The sequence below is a fragment of the Drosophila virilis genome, chromosome 2 (assembly GCF_030788295.1).
Source record: "Drosophila virilis strain 15010-1051.87 chromosome 2, Dvir_AGI_RSII-ME, whole genome shotgun sequence".
In the NCBI taxonomy this organism is placed as follows: domain Eukaryota; kingdom Metazoa; phylum Arthropoda; class Insecta; order Diptera; family Drosophilidae; genus Drosophila; species Drosophila virilis.
In genome coordinates this window covers 28964252-28983661 of record NC_091544.1, presented here as the reverse complement: position 1 = coordinate 28983661, position 19410 = coordinate 28964252, and the positions used below count along the sequence as shown (strand labels likewise).

Here is a 19410-nt window from a genome sequence, read left to right as displayed (position 1 = left end):
TAGCCATAAACCTAGGCACTTCTGCTATTTATAGGCGATTGCTGGGTAGGTAGTATACAATTTTTTCTTGTTCTTGGATTTGTTCAGAACAGCTGGCAAGCTGTTAGCCATTAGATGTTTGTATTGCGTAAACACAACACATATACGCAATGAATACTATCAGTTTTTTTAGAATGCTTATCAGAATAATTAAGCTTAACTTATAGGTTTTCTCTGATTATAAATAGCTTGCGCTTAAATTCGATACGATTCAGTTGTATAACTAGGTCAACACCGATTCCAGTAAAACGTTTGCGAATGCAACACAAAGCAGACAGAAATTTTTATATATGTACACCGATATATATAAACTTAAACCCTACTGAAAGGGCAGATGTTTGTCATATTGAAAATATTTCCATTAATTTTTTAGCTTAAATTGTTAAAATATTATAACAAGGACAATAGACAAAAGATATTACAAGCGACATTTCTTGACCTGTTTTCGAAGTGCCGAAGATTTAATACCCTAGCAGACATACATGTATATCAGATGTGGTTTGTATTTCTGTAGTAAACTAGGTCGGTGTTTTCAAATAAAAAATTATTCGTTAAGAATTTGTTTGAATGATCTGTATCTATAAATATATATATACGTGATTTTTATAAAGAAGCAAAAAGTTCTATTTTATCAAACTAATTCGATCAAGATTATATTTTAGTATGAAAAGAATTGAAAAAAGAAAACATAAATAGAAATTGTGCCTTGCAAACATGACGTGATCATCGGATTAACAAAGGAAAAGTTAATCAACAGCATCAATTGTCAATTTTAATATTTGCTAATACAATTTGTGGTTATTTGCAAAGAAAAAGAGCAGTAATGGGAAATTGAAAACAACAGAGTAATAAAAACAGAGTGGGGGGTTCATTTTTCATATGCTTTGATTGTTTTGTCAAGTTAAAATGCTGTTCATACAATCTATTTTTGAATAATAGTTCGATTGATTCAAATTCAATTCGAATTAGAAAACACGTTTTTTGATAGATTTAAACAAATATGTTTTCTTTCGTGCAATTTGCGTCAAGGCAATTGTGGACAGCTGTGTGGTAGTATGCGGAATGCTATCGGAGTTGACTTCTGCAATGAGTTACGAATTTCTCAATAATGTTTTAAAATCTCTGCAAGACTATAACAAATTAGAAATATAAAAAATTTGATAATTCTAGATACAAATAAAAAAATACTGGATAATACTAGACACAAATAAAAAAAGTATCTGCTATGAAATTTTTGCTGGCTACCTAACCAAATACATTAGTGAGTATGCCTTTTGTTAAGGCATAAATACCACGACAATGACGCTGCCTGTTTGCTCTCCTAGCTGATTTCCAGTTGAGTTCATGAAAGCAAATGCAAAGCTTGTTTATTCAACAGCTAAGTCGCGGCTTGGACTTAAGTATTATTCTGTCTGTTTAAGAATGAGCAGCCTGGGGAAACAGAGAGAGAGAAAGGGAGAGAGAGAGATAGAAAGAGAGGTGGTGGAAAGAGGTTCGCGTATACATTAGTTATTTAGACGACGCACTTAAATTTGTCACTCAAACAAGCTAGTTGCTCCTCTGTCCAGACAACGACTTTGGACAACGCTTCCCAGGATTCAGTTTCCATTTGCCGCCATTTGCTCTAATTTAATATGCTAAAATATTGCAAGCCGCATTCGCAATCGCTAAATCAAAGCGCAGCGACCACAAAACTTTTGCCAACCGCAAAGCCCAAGCAGAGCAAAGAGAACGACAGAGTTGGAAATGAAGTTGAAAATGGTAATGGGAATGGAGAAGGAGAAGGAGATGGAAATGGCTATATATATATATATATAGTGACATATCCATAGTCGCACCCACCCTTTAACATAACTTAGCACATAAGCATAAGCACAATTATAAACATTTCTAATATTGTAAACAAAGAGCCTGGTGATAACATCGACATTGGTCAAGATCAAACTGTCCCCCTTTGGTAGACATAAACAATTCACCCTAAATATCACGCCACTGTCAATGTTCCCATCAGAGTACTATCCCACGCATAATTGCTGACGCAGCTCAAACTTCACTCAATTTTGACTCAAACTCTCTCAAAGCGAAGTTTGCTAAGCGACCGCAACAGTTAGATAAATCAGTTCATATTCGGGAAGCAAATCTGAATGTACTCAACAAAAGTAGCCGTTAAGTGAAAATAATAAATTGAAATATATTTTTTTATAGTAACCTAACGTGTAAAACTTAATTGGCGCAGCCGGTAGGATACGTCGGGAAAAATTAAAGATCGCTAAAGGATAATTAATTCCCAGATCTAACGCACAATCGCGACCGAAAGTGTTGTCGGAGTGTAATAAAAATTTTCTCGAATACGTATCCGCACAAGAACCTTCGGGTCACTAGTAGCTTAATAATATTGACCCTTTGGGCAATAAAGCTACTACAGTTAATAACGACTGGCTTTGCATATCGTTTGATCCCTGCAATACGTTATTACTGAGTCTTTTTAAGACACACACACAAAAAAAAAAAAACATTTAACCAATAATCCATCACAAACTTTAACCTAAAATAAAAGTGCAAAATCAAAGAACAATAAAGTTCAAACCTACAAACTCAAAACTATTCAAAAAAAAGTGTATTACACCAAGATGACAATGGAATTATCAGAACAACACCTCAACCAGGCCCTTTCACAACTTAGACAGGTGCCAAGCTTTGACGGATCAACGGATCAACTAAACGCCTTCGTTAAAAGGATAGATTACATCCTACACCTGTATCCAACCCGAGATGTTAGACAACATAGCATCTTATACGGAGCCATCGAATTGCAAGTCACAGGAGATGCTCAGAGAATATCACAAAGGACAGCAGCCAACACTTGGCAGGAGCTGAGAAACGCATTGATTGAAGAATACAAAGTGCAGACACCATTTGAAGAACTCCTTCGACGCTTATACAACACGAATTACCAAGGAAACGTCCGTAAGTTCATCGAGGAGCTCGAGAATAAATCTTTTGTTATATTAAATAAGTTAGCACTAGAAAATATACCTAGCAATACAACCCTTTATACAAATGCTATGAATAACACAATCAAAGATGTTATTACAAAAAAATTACCAGATAGGCTTTTCATGATGTTAGCCAGACACGACATTACGTCGACACAAAAACTAAAGCAAGTAGCTCAAAGAGAGGGATTATATGAAAATAGCGTTACTGAAAAACCTAAAAATAATAATGTTCAGGGAAATCCAAATAACAATCGTAGGAACATGGGAAATTATCAGCAAAATGCTAACCCAACCACCATTTCAAGTGGTTATTCCAACACAAATCAGAGTTATCACGCACAAAATAAACAGCACAGTAAGTCCGAAGACAATCAGAAAGCTCACCACGAGTTCCAACAGAAATTAAGTCAAGGTAGATACCAAAATCCCTTAAACTACCAAAATCAGTCCCATTCACGCTTGAATGCACCAAACCCTCCGACTAAACGTCAAAGAGATAGTAACAGTGGGCAGATGAAAATGGATACATCCGAAAATTTTCATCAGCAAGCCTCGGAACAAACAGAAGAAATCCATTCATAAAATTGATTATGAATGACGAAGTTCTAAAATGTGTCATCGACACAGGTTCAACCATAAATCTAATGAAAACAAACCGCTTAAATTTTCCAGTTTACAACGAAACATTAAAGGTTCACACCATAAATGGTGTTATTGAATTAAAACAAAGTATACGCTTAGGAGCAAGCAAAATTTGTCCGAGCAAACAAAAATTCTATATTCACGACTTCTCAGAGCATTATGATGTTCTGATTGGGAGAGAATACCTTGAGGCATGTCAAGCAAAAATAGACTATGCACAAGGATCCGTAACCTTAGGAGAATTTAACTTTTGTTTTAGATATAACGACGAAGAGGTCGAAGAGGACATGACCGCACAAGAGTGCCTTGATCCACCCTCAACAGAGGACAGACCATTTAACTTCGCTATTAATAATGAATTAATAGAAAACAATGAGTTTAGGCTAGAGCACCTAAACTCAGAAGAAAAAGAAAAAATAAAAAAAGTTTTACATGAATTTCGTGATATCCAGTACCATGAAGGTGACAATTTGACTTTCACTAGTACAATTAAACACAAAATTCTAACAAAACATGAGGACCCAATTTACAAGCGTCCATACAAATATCCTCAAATATACGATGAGGAAGTAAATAAACAAATAAGCGATATGATAAAACAAAATATCATACGTAAATCCAAATCCCCTTACTGCTCACCAGTAATAATCGTTCCAAAGAAAAACGATGCATCTGGAAAGCAAAAGTTCCGGTTAGTCATAGATTACCGCAATCTCAATGAACTAACTATTAATGATAAATACCCTATCCCGATCATGGATGAAATATTAGACAAACTTGGAAAATGTCAATATTTCACAACCATTGATCTAGCCAAAGGCTTCCACCAAATCCAAATGGATCCTGGTTCAATTCCCAAGACCGCATTTTCGACTAAACATGGCCATTACGAGTACACTCGCATGCCATTTGGTCTTAAGAATGCACCTGCAACGTTCCAACGTTGTATGAACAATCTCTTAGAAGATTTAATTTTTAAAGATTGTCTGGTCTACTTAGACGACATTATTATTTTTTCCACTTCATTGGAGGAACACATTTTGTCGCTACAAAAGGTATTTAAGAAGCTTAGAGAAGCTAACTTAAAACTACAGTTGGATAAATGCGAGTTTATGAGAAAAGAAACTGAATTTCTCGGTCACATCATCACAACTGAGGGTATAAAACCAAATCCCAACAAGATACAAGCAATTGTCAAATTCCCAATTCCAAAAACCCCAAAAGAAATTAAGTCATTTCTAGGATTATGTGGTTTCTATAGGAAATTTATACCAAATTTCGCTAATATAGTAAAACCATTAACACTTAAATTAAAAAAGGGAGCAAAAATCAATATAAAAGACAGAGACTACGAACTAGCGTTTGAAAAGCTAAAAGTACTCATAACATCCGACCCAATTTTAATATACCCTAACTTCGAAAAACCATTTTCATTAACTACAGACGCGAGTAATATGGCAATAGGGGCCGTCCTTTCGCAAGAGCATAAGCCTATATGCTATGCAAGTAGAACTCTCAACGAGCATGAGTTAAATTATTCAACGATTGAAAAAGAATTATTAGCAATCGTTTGGGCCACTAAATACTTTAGGTCCTATCTCTTTGGTCGACAATTTCAAATCCTTAGTGATCACAGACCACTCGTCTGGTTAAATAATATGAAAGAACCTAACATGAAATTACAAAGGTGGAAGATCAAGCTAAATGAGTTTGATTTCCAAATTAAATACGTCCCAGGAAAAGAAAATTATGTGGCAGATGCTCTGTCCAGAATTCAATTAAACGAAAACTTCTTAGGCGAAGATACAATTAGCACAAGAGCAACAATACATAGTGCTCAAGAAGACAACAGTAACCATTTACAAATCACAGAAAGACCACTTAATTATTATAATCGACAAATAGAATTTGAAAAAGGAACCGAGAACGAAACAAAAGTTACGAATTACTTTCACAAAACCAACATAAAAATTACGTACAAAGACATGACTAATACGCATGCCAAAGAATTAATAAAAGAATACTTATGCACAAAGAAAAGTGTGCTATACTTCCACAACGAAGCAGATTTTCCAATTTTTCAAGAAGCCTACTTAGAAATAATAAGTCCAAATAATTCAACAAAGGCAATGAAAACTAGTACAAAATTAATAGACCTTCAAACATACGCAGAATTCAAAGAATTAATATTAAAAAAGCACAAAGAATTATTACATCCAGGAATTGAAAAAACTATCAATTGGTTCAAAGAAACCCACTATTTCCCAGATTATCAAAATTTAATTCAAAATCTAATAAATGAATGTGAGATTTGCAACATCGCAAAAACAGAACACAGAGATACAAAATTAACTTTCGAAATAACTCCGGAAATCGCTAATATCCGAGAAAAATATGTAATGGATTTTTACATAGTAGGAGATAAACAATTTTTATCTTGCATTGATATCTATTCAAAATTTGCATCATTAATAGAAATAAAAAGTAGAGACTGGCTAGAAACCAAACGAGCTATATTACAAGTGTTCAACCAAATGGGTAAACCCATCGAAATAAAGGCAGACAAAGACTCAGCTTTTATGTGCACAGCTTTACAATTATGGCTAAAATCAGAAGCAGTAAATATTAATATAACCACTAGTAAAAATGGTATATCCGACGTAGAACGATTTCATAAGACAGTTAACGAAAAACTAAGAATCATTAACAGCGACTCAGACGTCGAAAATAAACTTACAAAATTTGAAACTATACTCTACACGTACAATCATAAAACAAAGCACAAAACGACTAACAGAACACCAGCGGACATATTCATATATGCAGGTACACCAGAGTATGACACTCAAGCTAATAAAGAAAAACTAATAAATAACCTCAACAAAAAACGAACAAATTATGAAATTGACACTAGATACAAACACTCACCGTTAGTTAAATCAAAGACGACAACCCCGTTCAAGAAAACAGGAGAACTAAGACAAATCGACGACAAACATTTTGAGGAAACTAACAGAGGCAGGAAAATAACACATTACAAAACCAAATTCAAAAAGAAAAAGAAGACTAATCAAAGCAAATATAACAATTACAGGTCAACAACAGACAGCGATCAAAACATACAAGCACCAGCTTAAATTAATTATTATAATATTACTATCAATAACTGTAAACTATATAAATGCACAGAGTATTGAAATTAATCCTATCAAAGCCCATAACGGATATCTCATATTTAAAACAGGAACCATAGACATTCCGACAGATTACGAATTCCACTGTTTAACGGTTAATATAACAAAAACCGAAGAAACTTTTAACAATTTAATTGAACAAAGTAAAGAATTCAATAACCTTATACAAATCGAATACCTAGTAGAAAAATTAAACAGAGAAATAAACGGCTTAAAAATAGCCAAACGCAGCAAAAGAGGTTTAGTTAACATAGTAGGAACAGCATATAAATACTTATTTGGAACATTAGATCAAGAAGACAAAGCAGAAATTGAACAAAAAATAAGCAACTTAGCAGAAAACAGCGTCCAGGTTAACGAATTAAATTATATAATAGAAGCTATAAACAAAGGAATAGAAATCATGAACGAACTAGATCAAGAGAAACAAAAAGGAAAGAAATTAGATATCCTTATATTTAACTTACAACACTTTACAGAATATATAGAAGACATTGAGATGGGAATGCAGCTCACAAGATTAGGAATTTTTAACCCAAAATTACTAAAACATGACTATTTGTTGCATGTTAATTCTGAGAAATTGTTGAATACAAAAACTTCCACTTGGTTTAAATCAGATACAAACGAAATACTGATAATATCCCATATTCCTCGAGAAATAATAAAAAGCCCGGTATTCGAAATAATTCCATACCCGGATGAAAATAATAATATTTTGACAGAAATAGCTCATGAAAAATATTTTACCCAAGATAAAAAAGTTTATAGCAGAGAAACAAAAAAATTAATTAATAATGAATGTTTAACAGGAATTTTAAACCAAATAACATCAGAATGTAGTTATACTAAAATTTTGCAAAATTTTCAAATCAACTACATAGAACCAAATATAATTTTAACTTGGAATTTACCAAAAACTATATTAAACCATAATTGTATAAATAACGAAATAACAATAGAAGGAAACAATATAATAAAAATCTTTAATTGTTCATTGCAAATTAATGAAATTTCAATTTCAAACAATATGTTAGATTATACTCAAAGCATTTACGTAAGCAATGATGTTATAAAATTAGAACCACTTTCGTTTGTACAAACGAAACAAATTATAAATGCACATACAAAATTTAACAATGTATTCCAGATAATTACAATAACCATATTTGTAATCATATTAATAAGTTTAACACTGTATTTGACATATAAGTTCAAAAGCATACCTAAGAAATTAATTATAAAATATAAAAAACCCAAAGTAGAAGAAACACCTACAATAATAGGAGATATACCAATTGTAAAAGAAGAAAATGTTACACTATATCCAAACTTAAACACCTGAGGACAGGCACTTTTCTAATGGTTGGGGGAGTGACATATCCATAGTCGCACCCACCCTTTAACATAACTTAGCACATAAGCATAAGCACAATTATAAACATTTCTAATATTGTAAACAAAGAGCCTGGTGATAACATCGACATTGGTCAAGATCAAACTGTCCCCCTTTGGTAGACATAAACAATTCACCCTAAATATCACGCCACTGTCAATGTTCCCATCAGAGTACTATCCCACGCATAATTGCTGACGCAGCTCAAACTTCACTCAATTTTGACTCAAACTCTCTCAAAGCGAAGTTTGCTAAGCGACCGCAACAGTTAGATAAATCAGTTCATATTCGGGAAGCAAATCTGAATGTACTCAACAAAAGTAGCCGTTAAGTGAAAATAATAAATTGAAATATATTTTTTTATAGTAACCTAACGTGTAAAACTTAATTATATATATATATAGATAGACTGTGTGACAAGGAGTCAGCATTATAATCATAAGTAAATACAGCAAGCCGCAAAATTTCAAAGACAATGCTCCGAGTCTTTAAATGTAATTTAATAATGGACACGTGGCTTTTCGCTAGAAAATACCTTGTTTTCGGGAAAAGATCTAGGGATGTCAATACAAATTATTTAGTACATTGTTTGTAGCTAAAAATATTTAATTTTAAATTTAGTTAAACTTAGTTTCCGCACCCTAAATACTAACTATGGTAACTAGCGACAGTTTTGCCACTGAAGCCAGCCTCTATCAGTGGTTTGTGATGACCCTGTAGAGCTATTCTTGTTTAAATTCCTTTTATATAGCTTAAATTTTTTATTGCTGACTGTCAGCCTTTATTATTCATAATATAGTAGCTCTTCCTAGCATTCACAGCATTCACTTGTATACAAGTTTATTTGAAAGCCCATAAATAAATTGAACAATTGAATATTTTTCATTTAAATTTTTGAATTTACATTTGTCGTGTAACGTCCCTAGACACGCCCCCAAGAAAGACACGGACATTTAACTTATTAGCTTTTTCAATCAGTCTGATAAACGGGCGAGGGAATGTCGCGCCCGCACACAGCATCCACACGCAAATGCGAGTGTTCAAATGCATATAAATTAAAATTGAAATATAAATGATAGGGCAGGCAACAAACAAAACATTATAAAAAAAATGCTTAAAATATTTACTGTTCTGGGAAGTGGAAATTGTAAAACATTTCTCATATGCAGGAAATATCAGAAGGAAAAAATGTGGAACAAAAAAAAAAAAAAGAACATGAATTGAAAACAAATTCAATCGCATTGCAATCCACAAAAATGTATTTATTTATTTGTATCATATTTTATTTTATTTATTTGCAACTTGTTCGCTTGTGTAAAATGCTTGCTGCAAACGTGTTTATTTTTTAAATTGGTCATCGTTTTTTATGCATTCGCCATATAATTTAATTTTATTTATTACTCGTTAAAAAACACGGAATATACTTTATATATTCCATAGAATTTTTTCGACACCTTTTTTTTATACATAGCCCGCATTTGCGTGGATCAATTTTTTTTTGTATATTTTTCAAACATTTGAGGCGGCTGTAGAGGGGCGTGGCAGTTGCCACACTTGCAAATTCGTTATCGATAAAAGTTATTTGCGCGTCTGGTAATCTCGTTGTGGCCAGCCAAAGGGGAAACGGACGAACAAAAATACAAGCATTAAAAGAGAAACACACTATTCGCGTTTATCGTTTAATATCTAGTAAATCATTTATATTAAAAACATTTATTTGTTATAGGTGTAAATAATATATGACAAGCAAAACTTTAATACAGTTAAAAATATTTTTGTCAGTATATTAATTTCACTTTGAAAATATTCCATGGCTATAATTGTTGGGTTGACCTAATTTGCAGGCTTATGCTGATTGCGCCACAAGTACGTCAATTGATCACTATGAATAACTATTGCTTATTAAGGAGATATCCAATATCATTTTTATTGGTCAGTCATGAGATGGTCGCTCTGAAAAAAGTTTCATTAAATTTTTTGAGAATTTTTTTCGTGGGGAAGAAAGTGAGTATTAAAGGCTTCTTTTACTTCTGACTGTGCAAAAGGAGAGAATTTCTTAAAAAATAAATAATATATAGAATTTCATAACATCAATAGTAAGTAGTAAAGAAAACTATTAAAAACTGGCTTTTCGCCTTTCCCTGTATTTCTGCTTCTAATTATCAAAAACACTTTTGTCACAATATCAAATTTATTTTCCCAGGATGCATATAGACAGCTCTTGCTTTAAATAACATTTCAAATCCGCATGTCAAATCTTTCACATAGAACAGCTTACTTTTGTCTGCTTAACCTTTTTAATAATTTATTTTATTTTCAATTCACTTTCGCCACTTTTTCGCATTTACAAATAAAACCTTGCATACTCTTAGGCCATGCATTTTGCCTTTTGCCATTTGAAACTGGAAATTTTTATTGAGCCTGTGAACTTACTTACACTTATGTTTGAATAGTAAACTGAAATGTAAACACATCTCGGCGAGCACTCATACTCGATTTTGCTCTTACTTCTGGTCCATTAAATATTTACAAAAAGGGGCGACAAATCAAAGTGACTTCAGATTGACAAACCGAAGCCTCCAGGCACTTTTACCGAATTTCGCTTTTCACAAATATTTGCATTCCGTTGCCTCAGTGCCTCAATTGCCGGCTGACGTCACGTTGTTGGCCAAAGTGAAAGAGTTTTCAGTGCCGGTTGGCACTTAGGCACGATTTGCATTACTAACAGGTTATCGATAAAGCAGCGATTGCAGCAGATTCACAATTCGATTCCACTTTTCACTTGGACCAAGTAGCTAGTGACAAAGTGTCTTCAGGTTGGGTCTGGCCCATCCATTATTTGGTAATTATTTAAGTGCCTTCCGGGCAGCAGGTGGCAGTGGTGGGTGTAACTGCCCCAGCAACACCCATCATTGACCAAGACTGGAGCCATGGCCGGAGCCGGAGCCGGAGCCGGGGCCGGGGACAGGGCCAATAAGTGAAAAAATCAAAAAGCCATAAAAACTTTACACAATCGAAACGTGCAAAAGTTGTTTTTTGCCAACGCTAGCAGAAACAAAAAAAAAAACACCAATGGGAAATCTCTATTCGCCGACTATTGAATGCTCTACAATGAAAACTATATAAAAACCAACCAGACATACAAAAAATATAGCTTTAAAACTAAAAGGATTTTTGTAAAAGTATAATAATCGGACCTTCACAAAACATTTATCGGTAGAAACAAGTTACAAAGCAAACTTTTATATCGACTAGTCGTTCTAAGAGAGGTTTACGTTATAGTTTTTCATTCCAATCAGCTAGCTAAGCCGAATTACAATATATAATATCGTATAGATTCTTCTTATTTTGGTACAAATTTTATCTGTAAATTCTTTTACTCTTAGTTAGGGAATACACAAAAAAAGGCCAGACAACAAAATCAAAGTGCGGCATGTGAACTTTTCCTTTTGCTTTTCTTTTCTGATTTGTTTTTTTTTTTTTTTTTTTTTTGGCAAAACTCTTCGGGGGCGGAACACTAAGCGAAAATCGACTCATAAAAAAGGGAACGTTGCAAATAAAAAAGCGCAAGAAAATTACTTTCCGCTCTACAAATTTTGCAGGGGCTTCTTGGAGTCAAGCGTGTAAAGTAAGTAAAGTTGCGAATAAAAACCTTTTCCGGCTTTTCGGCTTCGATGACGGCCTTTGAGGCATTATGTACTGACAATTTTCATGATTATGCCGCTTACTCCATGAGTGTCCAGCAACAACTGTCCCCACTGTCGCCCGCTCTCCACCAGTTGGCAGCTCTTTCAGCCGTCTAAACGCAGCTGTTAAGCCTTTTCCGTTTCCGTTGTTCTTTTTTATGTGTGTGCGGCTTACTTGGACTTGGCGCCTAGAGGGTCGACTTCTATTGATAGCCATTGACAGCACATACACACACACACACACACACACACAATGCTGCTTCGGGCCACCGAAACGGAAATGAACATGGGATTTCATTCAATTTTTTATTCCTACATGCTTAAGAGTGTGTGCACAAAGCGTATTTTGTGTAGCTTTTGGCCTAGAGAGCTATCACGTTGTGCCACAATGTTGACTATTGCTGGCAGCTTGGCAATTTTCTGGTAATTACAGATAGGTGGCTGAATGCTTTTTGTGTGCAGGTGAGATAAAAAAAAAAACGAAATTAAATGGTGCCATAAAGAGCAATGACAATGGGTGAGGCTTAACAATATAAAACTGAAGCTCTATTAAAGTGTTAATATCTGAAGGGCAGCAGAATGTGTGGACATGCTGATTATATGAGTAAACTTTTGACATTTAGGATAGTGCTATTTCATCAATGAAAGACAGGTTGATACATATTATTCTGATCCGGCTATCATAATAACTCCACCCTGATTCTGGCACCTTAACTGGCTGAGACATAATGACAAAAGAAATTAAGATGCCACAAGTGCTTATTTTATTAATTGGCACAACTGAGCCAAATGATGCTCCCAATCCAAACCAAATGAACAGCCATATAAAATTGTCATAACTGGAAACGTATTGTGACATTTCCAATAAACAGTAAAAATGGAATTGGCAGCTGTGTGCTGCTGCCCAGTTGCGGGTGGGACATATTGAAGTTCGACTATTTCTAGTTAATTTACTGCGAATACAAAGCGCCCAATATGCAGCATAAATAATGTTGAGCATTTGACATAAATAACCAAGGATGGCACAATTGCCAGAACTTTCCTCCAATCGACCTCCCATCTAACCCCACTCTGGAGTGTCACAGCTGCTGCTGGATGCTGGCTGCAAACGCTCTGTAACTGTTACAATTAATTAGAAACTAACAAAGTTCCACTTGCCAAGGCGCTAAACTTGTTCCAGCAGCCCGAACCAAAGACTGTCGCGCACATAAAGCGCTTTTAATTGATTTTCCCGTTACGTGCAATGGCAAATTGTCGTCCTGCGGCAGCTTACTCCTGTCAGTGTTAGAGAGGAGCACGTGTCGCCCGCTGATTCGTGTCACGAATGCGTATGAACACACTGTGTTTGTGTTAAGAAATATCTGATTGAGTGCATCGACACTTTGGAAGGATTAAAAGTTGAAAACACGACCTTACCAGAATTAAAGGATCCAAAGGATATAGCATATATATAGGTTAATTGGATATCTTAAGCTAAGATATGCTCACACCTTTTATGCGGTAAAACTTCATATAAACAATTAATGCAAACAAGATGTATTATTATTATTGGACATATTTTTTACTCTCATATGGTCACACCTTCCATAACACTTAAAAAATTAAATATACTGACTTAAGTATACTGGTGTTGTTTTAAAGATAATAATAAGTATTATCATCCATTATTTAAAAAAATATAATTTGTCAACCATGCTTACATCTGTTTAAACGTGAATTCCATAAAATTGCGTTTTATATCGATACGCGTCCGTCTCTAGCTTGTGGCCAACAGCTGTTACCGTCTTACCCACCGACCACGCCCACAAAGCAGTCTCATCTATACGCCACAATGGTACTGGCAGGTTCGGTAATCGTTCATTCATTCATTCGAATTGTAGTTAATTAATAAATTATTCCATGCGATTGAACTAACAAAGGAAAAACTTAAGCATGAGTGTCGCCTCTGCTGCCAACTGGACTTTAATTGCCCTCCCCGCCACACTCCTCAATAATTCCAGCACCCTGCCCGCTTGTACTGTGCCGACTTTTTCCGCACTCATACGCATCTAAATTACATTTTTTGCAATTAAACACATTTTGATGTTAATGCGAAACACAGAGCTGCACGAAAATGTTTACGGCCCGCACATGTTGCGTATACGCAATGTGCTAAACTCGACACTCGTAAATGGCGCGTGGTCGTATATTCCTTACACTGTTTAAGAGATATAACCCGAGGTATTAACATTGTGACCCTGTATTGTGATAGAGCTCTGTTTTCCCAATAAATTACATTTTCATTTTATTTTATGTCCATTTTGAGGCATGGATGTGGGTGGACTTCTCCTTCCTTCCTATCCCATTGCCCCCGTGGACTGTTGGTGGATCAGGTGTGCCGCACATATTGGAAATTTATTAAAACCGTAAAATAAGTTTGCGAATTTCTCGCGCTTTGTTTGCTGCTTTGTGGTAAAGTTAAAATTAATTTTGTGGCTTGCGAATGTTGTTAACATGAAAACGAAAATTTTGTTTCAAGTATTAAATGCATTACACTTTAATACAGTAATTAATTGACAATATTACATTTAATCAATTAAAATGTTTAACTCTGTTCTTGTTGGACCTTAACTGAACGTTTGTAGGTCTTTCGATCATCCGCTTGTTTTCCTACCTTCTTTTAACAAAAGCTTTGGACATTTTTTATGCCATTTACAGTTTGTAATCTTTCAATTTATTTATAATTACTGTCAAGTAATTAGGACCTGGCTAATTTACTTACTGCCAACCTTAACCCATTAAGTCTATTCGCACGAAAACTTAAGCATTCTCCAACAACTTTAAGCTTGAAGTATAAACTTGAATAACTAACAGCTTAATATAATCGATATTGCTTTTGGCATTTTAAGAAAACAACTAATTTCATCCAATCGATGTGTTGTCAATTGATTGAAAGGCGGTTTTCAGCTTGATTCCAAGATGTCGGCGGCTGAGTTTGATAGTTTTGTAACTATTATTATTTCAAAATTGAATTCTCATTTTTTATTGTAATGTAACTTTTGTACAAATGTATACCAAACATATTTAATATCAAATGTATTAGCTCAATTATGACATGTTCCGGTAGTTGGTGGTCTCTTAATTTTAGTTTTGGCAAATAAAAGTGAAACGTAAATATTTGATGGCAAATGCAACAGTAAGAACACTAAAAGTCATGACAAAATAAAAGCAAAAATTACCAATTGCACAACACTGACGCACACAGTGTGCACATATTGCATTAAACCAAGAGGCAGCCAGATGAAAAATACAATTTTCATAAAAAATAATTGAATAAACAGCCAACAACATCTAGAAATAGAGGAAATTTCAATGCTCCGAACCGGAGACGAAGCAAAAGGCATTAGCAACAGATTAGTGTCAAGCTCTGAGGAACTGGAGCAGTCATATAGGATTGTATTTCTTGGGCAGAATCCTACTCTAAGCCAGAGTCGTTAGCAATGTGACCCAGAAATGAACTAAGCCACATCAAATTTTATGCCATTTGCTGCAATAAATTTAATTAAAAAATAAAATCAAATTGACAAAAAGTGCACCCAAAAAGTTCGGGCAGCTGCCACAAAACTTAGCCATTTGCCGCAGTCACACACACAATTTTATGGGGCCTGCCCAGTTTGTGTTTTGCGTCCTCTTCTAATAACCTGCAGGCAATGGTTCCAGTTATCTGATTTTTTTGCACTGCATCTTATGCATAGTTCAGTAAGGCCTCCGCCTAAAAAAAAAAAAAAGAAATGATTTTCAATTATTTTTTTTCGATTGCGTTTCTTTGATCGGTCATAAAAATCAATTGCTTGGCTCTTGCTTTTCAGTTTTTATTGCTGTCCTGCAACGCATCCTTCTTCGACTTTTATGAGCGAGTTACTTGCAGTTAATTAGAGAATGAAAGTGCACGGCTAATCAACTGAAAGTTGTTCACAGAGCTCAGCTCGCAAGGCGAAGGTGTTGTCTGGCCATCAAGTAGCTGGCGATGGCGTCGATAAGTCAGCCAAGCCATATTGAAGCGGAAATGAGAAAAAAAAGAAGATGAAGAAGCAGCAGAAAAGAAGCAAACGCAGGGACTGCCATTGTGGGCGATAATCCTAAATGATTGCCACTGCTGATGGCTTTTATGTTCTGGAAAAGGGTTGGCTAGACTCCATATCCGCTAAAAAGGCAATCGATTAAACCAAGTGTTAAAGTGTGAAAATTAACTCACGGCCTTTGTATGAAGTATTCAATTGGTCCGTTGCATGTGTTGAGGCGAGCCATAATAAAATTTTGTTAAAAATATGTTTTCTATTTTAAAATTAGATGTGGCCCTAGATTTTGACTTTGCACATGTCTATTGAATACATTTAATAAGTAAATACCTTTTAACAAAGCAAAGCTGTCCCACAAAGAAATTAGTTAATTATTGAAACGATTAGGGATTTCGCGCAAAGAAGAAATACAAAATCGAGCAATCGAGCCAGAGAAAAGAATATTAATAAGGTATTCAGTTAATTAGACGTAATGTGTTATGGGTCATTCTTTGAGTAAATAAAAATTTGCAGATTTCTTAAAGAACCTGCTCTGATGCATGTATTTTAACTATAATTTAGGTTTCTAAATCTTTGTAACACCAATAATTTACAATTAAAATGTAAACACGAAAAACGCGATTACAAGGTGCGCATCTTTTCCAAAAAGCTATCGATGAACTGAATTTCTTTTGAGTTCAGACGCTTCACCTGGTAAACGCATTCATCATAATTTTTCTCATCGTTGAGTCGCTTAAAGGCGGCAGCCCGATATAGCCAGGCTCGCATATATTTTGGATCCAATTTATTCAATATATAATCACAATCAATAATGGCGCGTTTGAAGAAGCGTAGTCTATAAGGCAAGAGATGGATTATTGTGTAGAGGATTGCTACCAAAACGTAAGAGTCCATTTACTTGAGAAAGCAACAGGCGCGATTTATATACAGAACCGGCGTATCGCAAATATTTTCCAAGCCCTTGTTGTAAAAATCGATGGCTGTGTTGAACTGTTCTCGGCGATATGCCCAGTTGCCTAGCCTAGGATAATTATAATAGATGTACATTATTCGATATCCTGCGACTTTTTTTCTTTACCCACCGACGAAAATTGTTGGCTATCCGTTCCCGCTCAAGGCGCGCCTCAACGCGTTCCTCACTACTTTGGTCGACTTGCCGCATAAATGTGAATTGATTGGTATTTGTAGTGAACTTCATCCTTGCCTTCGATCTCTTAGCCGACATACGTTCGGATAGCAAACGTTGAGTGATGAAAAAGTTCTGATCTGTAACGCCTTCACTGATATCCACAACGGGCTTCACCTCTTGTTTTTTCTTGCCATCTCGTGTGCTACTCACAATGGAGATATACACCCAGGCAATATAGAATTAATTGGGTCTCACTTACTCTTCCATTTTGTTAGAATTTATCATAATATCAATAAATTGTACAGCATCTACCACTTTTGACGGTTCCTTAAGAAATTTTTCATCGTATTGCGGATGGTTTATGTACTCCATAGTGTGGTTGATAGAACTTTTGCTTGTTCTTTTTATCAACTGTGTTATTTACTTATTTTACGTGTTTTTTTTTATTTTTATAGTATTTTATTTCGGTTTTTTTGTGTCTTATGTAAGTTGTGTACTTTTTTTATGTGATATGTTTCGTTTTGTTGGTGTGTATGGGCTACTTGTTTTTAATTTCATATTTGTTTTATTGTTTTCAGGGTTACTATCCCAACTCTATAAGTGTTCAATCCGTTTAGGAATTTTTCGTCCTTCTTTGCATATAAATGTGGTAATTGAATTTAATATTTATAAATCATAATAAGTGCATTGAATATAATATAATTTTACCACAAAGGCAAACTTTAGCATTTGCCGTCGCTAAACATAATTTAATTTATGCAATCTCCTTTATGCCACATTCTTAAACGTTTTACAAAAATATGGTCTCATTGATATATAGATGATCTCTCGCTTTCTCTCAATGTCTTTGCGTCATTTTTAAACGTTTGGATATACACTCAAGTTACGATTGTTGGCTTAAAAAGTATTTGTCAGCCATATATCTGCCCGCTTAGCTGTCTGAATTTAAATTTGCGAAGCAATTAATTTATTCCGCTTAACGTTTATTTATTTGTTTTTCTTTTTAATGTAAAAATCTCTTTAGCTGCTCAATTTGGAATCATGCTGCAGGTGCTGTTGCCTGCCACACTTATTGCGAAATTGTTTTTGGAGCAAGCGACTTTTAATTTGAATTAAAAATGCATCAATGCGCTGATTTTAATGCACACAATTAAAATAGCAAGTCAGGAAATTGCGAAAGCATTTAAAATCCACGGGAAAATCAGATGAGCGAATTCAATGAGCGATTGCAAATTGCGAATTGCGAATTGCGGTGCCGAGATAAACCAACAACAGCAATATCAGTGTGGAAATTTGCAGAAAATGCAGATAAAGAAATTGTGACGCAACAAGCTAATGTGCTAATGCACACACACGCATACACACACTAATACACATTCAAACACTTTCCCCCCTATTTGGATGCGTATGTGAAGCCTGATGCTTAAAAGTTTTACACGCTAATCGCTAATTGCTTTTAAAGACAGTGTTTGGGTTCGCGGATGCTTTTGTTGCTGGCTGACGGGTTGACAGCGGGGTACACGGGGGTGACATTGGGGGTGACAGTCTGAAATGAAAGTGGGGGTGACGTAAACGGGGAGCTCTACCCTGTAATTGTCGCTCTTTAAAATGCGCAATTTGCAATGCAAATGTACGCATAAGTTTTTAGCGCCAACAGCCAACAGATGGCGCCAGGCCATGCCAAAGAATAGCATGTTGGAGATATTTAAGTGTAAATGGGGGTTGGAGTGTGTTTGATGTTGGGGATCGAATGCTGGGTGTTTGACAACAGCTTAGCACCCAATCAATTAGAATATTTTGTTGGTACTTTTTCAACCGCCAACGGAACGTTGACGTTTTATTGGACATGCAAGATAATCTAGCAATCATTATGAGCTTATAATACATTACGTTATCAAAGGCTTGTAAAAGCCTAAAATCAGTTATATGGTTCATACTTGCGTTCAGAAAACGTGACATTGCCAGAATTTTTCAAAACTGATCTAATTAAAATGTGTATAATATAAATAATACACATATGTTCTTTAAAACAAACTTCTTAACTAATCTCACGATCAATGAAGTAGAACAGGAAAATAATTATTATAGAATTTTAATTTATTTGTGTATTTTATGGATTTGGTCCTGCTGGGTTGTCAATACACACATATACATGTATACTCAGAGGCCCACAGACATGCAAAGTAAATTCAGCAATTAGTTGACTTAACTTCTATGACACACAATTGGCAATTTATTAAGGAGCAACAAAAGCATGGCGGCAAGAA

General features: G+C 34.9%; 1 protein-coding gene across 1 annotated transcript; it reads right to left on the bottom strand.

The window, feature by feature from the left end:
- Positions 1 to 16529: 16529 nt before the first annotated feature.
- Positions 16530 to 17653, bottom strand: LOC6632480 (tetratricopeptide repeat protein 12). The gene is made up of 4 exons (XM_002056257.4): positions 17403 to 17653; positions 17097 to 17345; positions 16913 to 17035; positions 16530 to 16849 (listed from the first exon to the last, which is right to left on the bottom strand). The coding sequence occupies exons 1-4, from the start codon at positions 17513 to 17515 to the stop codon at positions 16636 to 16638; spliced, it is 699 nt and encodes a 232-aa protein (XP_002056293.1). The 5' UTR covers positions 17516 to 17653; the 3' UTR covers positions 16530 to 16635.
- Between the last annotated feature and the right edge of the window lie 1757 nt (positions 17654 to 19410).

Excerpts from the sequence above, each read along its gene's own strand:
- LOC6632480 (XM_002056257.4), bottom strand. The coding sequence starts at position 17,515 with ATGGAGTACATAAACCATCCGCAATACGATGAAAAATTTCTTAAGGAA. Across the intron at positions 17,346-17,402 it reads AATTCTAACAAAATGGAAGA|CACACGAGATGGCAAGAAAA; the intron begins GTAAGTGAGACC and ends CATTGTGAGTAG. Across the intron at positions 17,036-17,096 it reads ATAGCCAACAATTTTCGTCG|GCTAGGCAACTGGGCATATC; the intron begins GTGGGTAAAGAA and ends TAATTATCCTAG.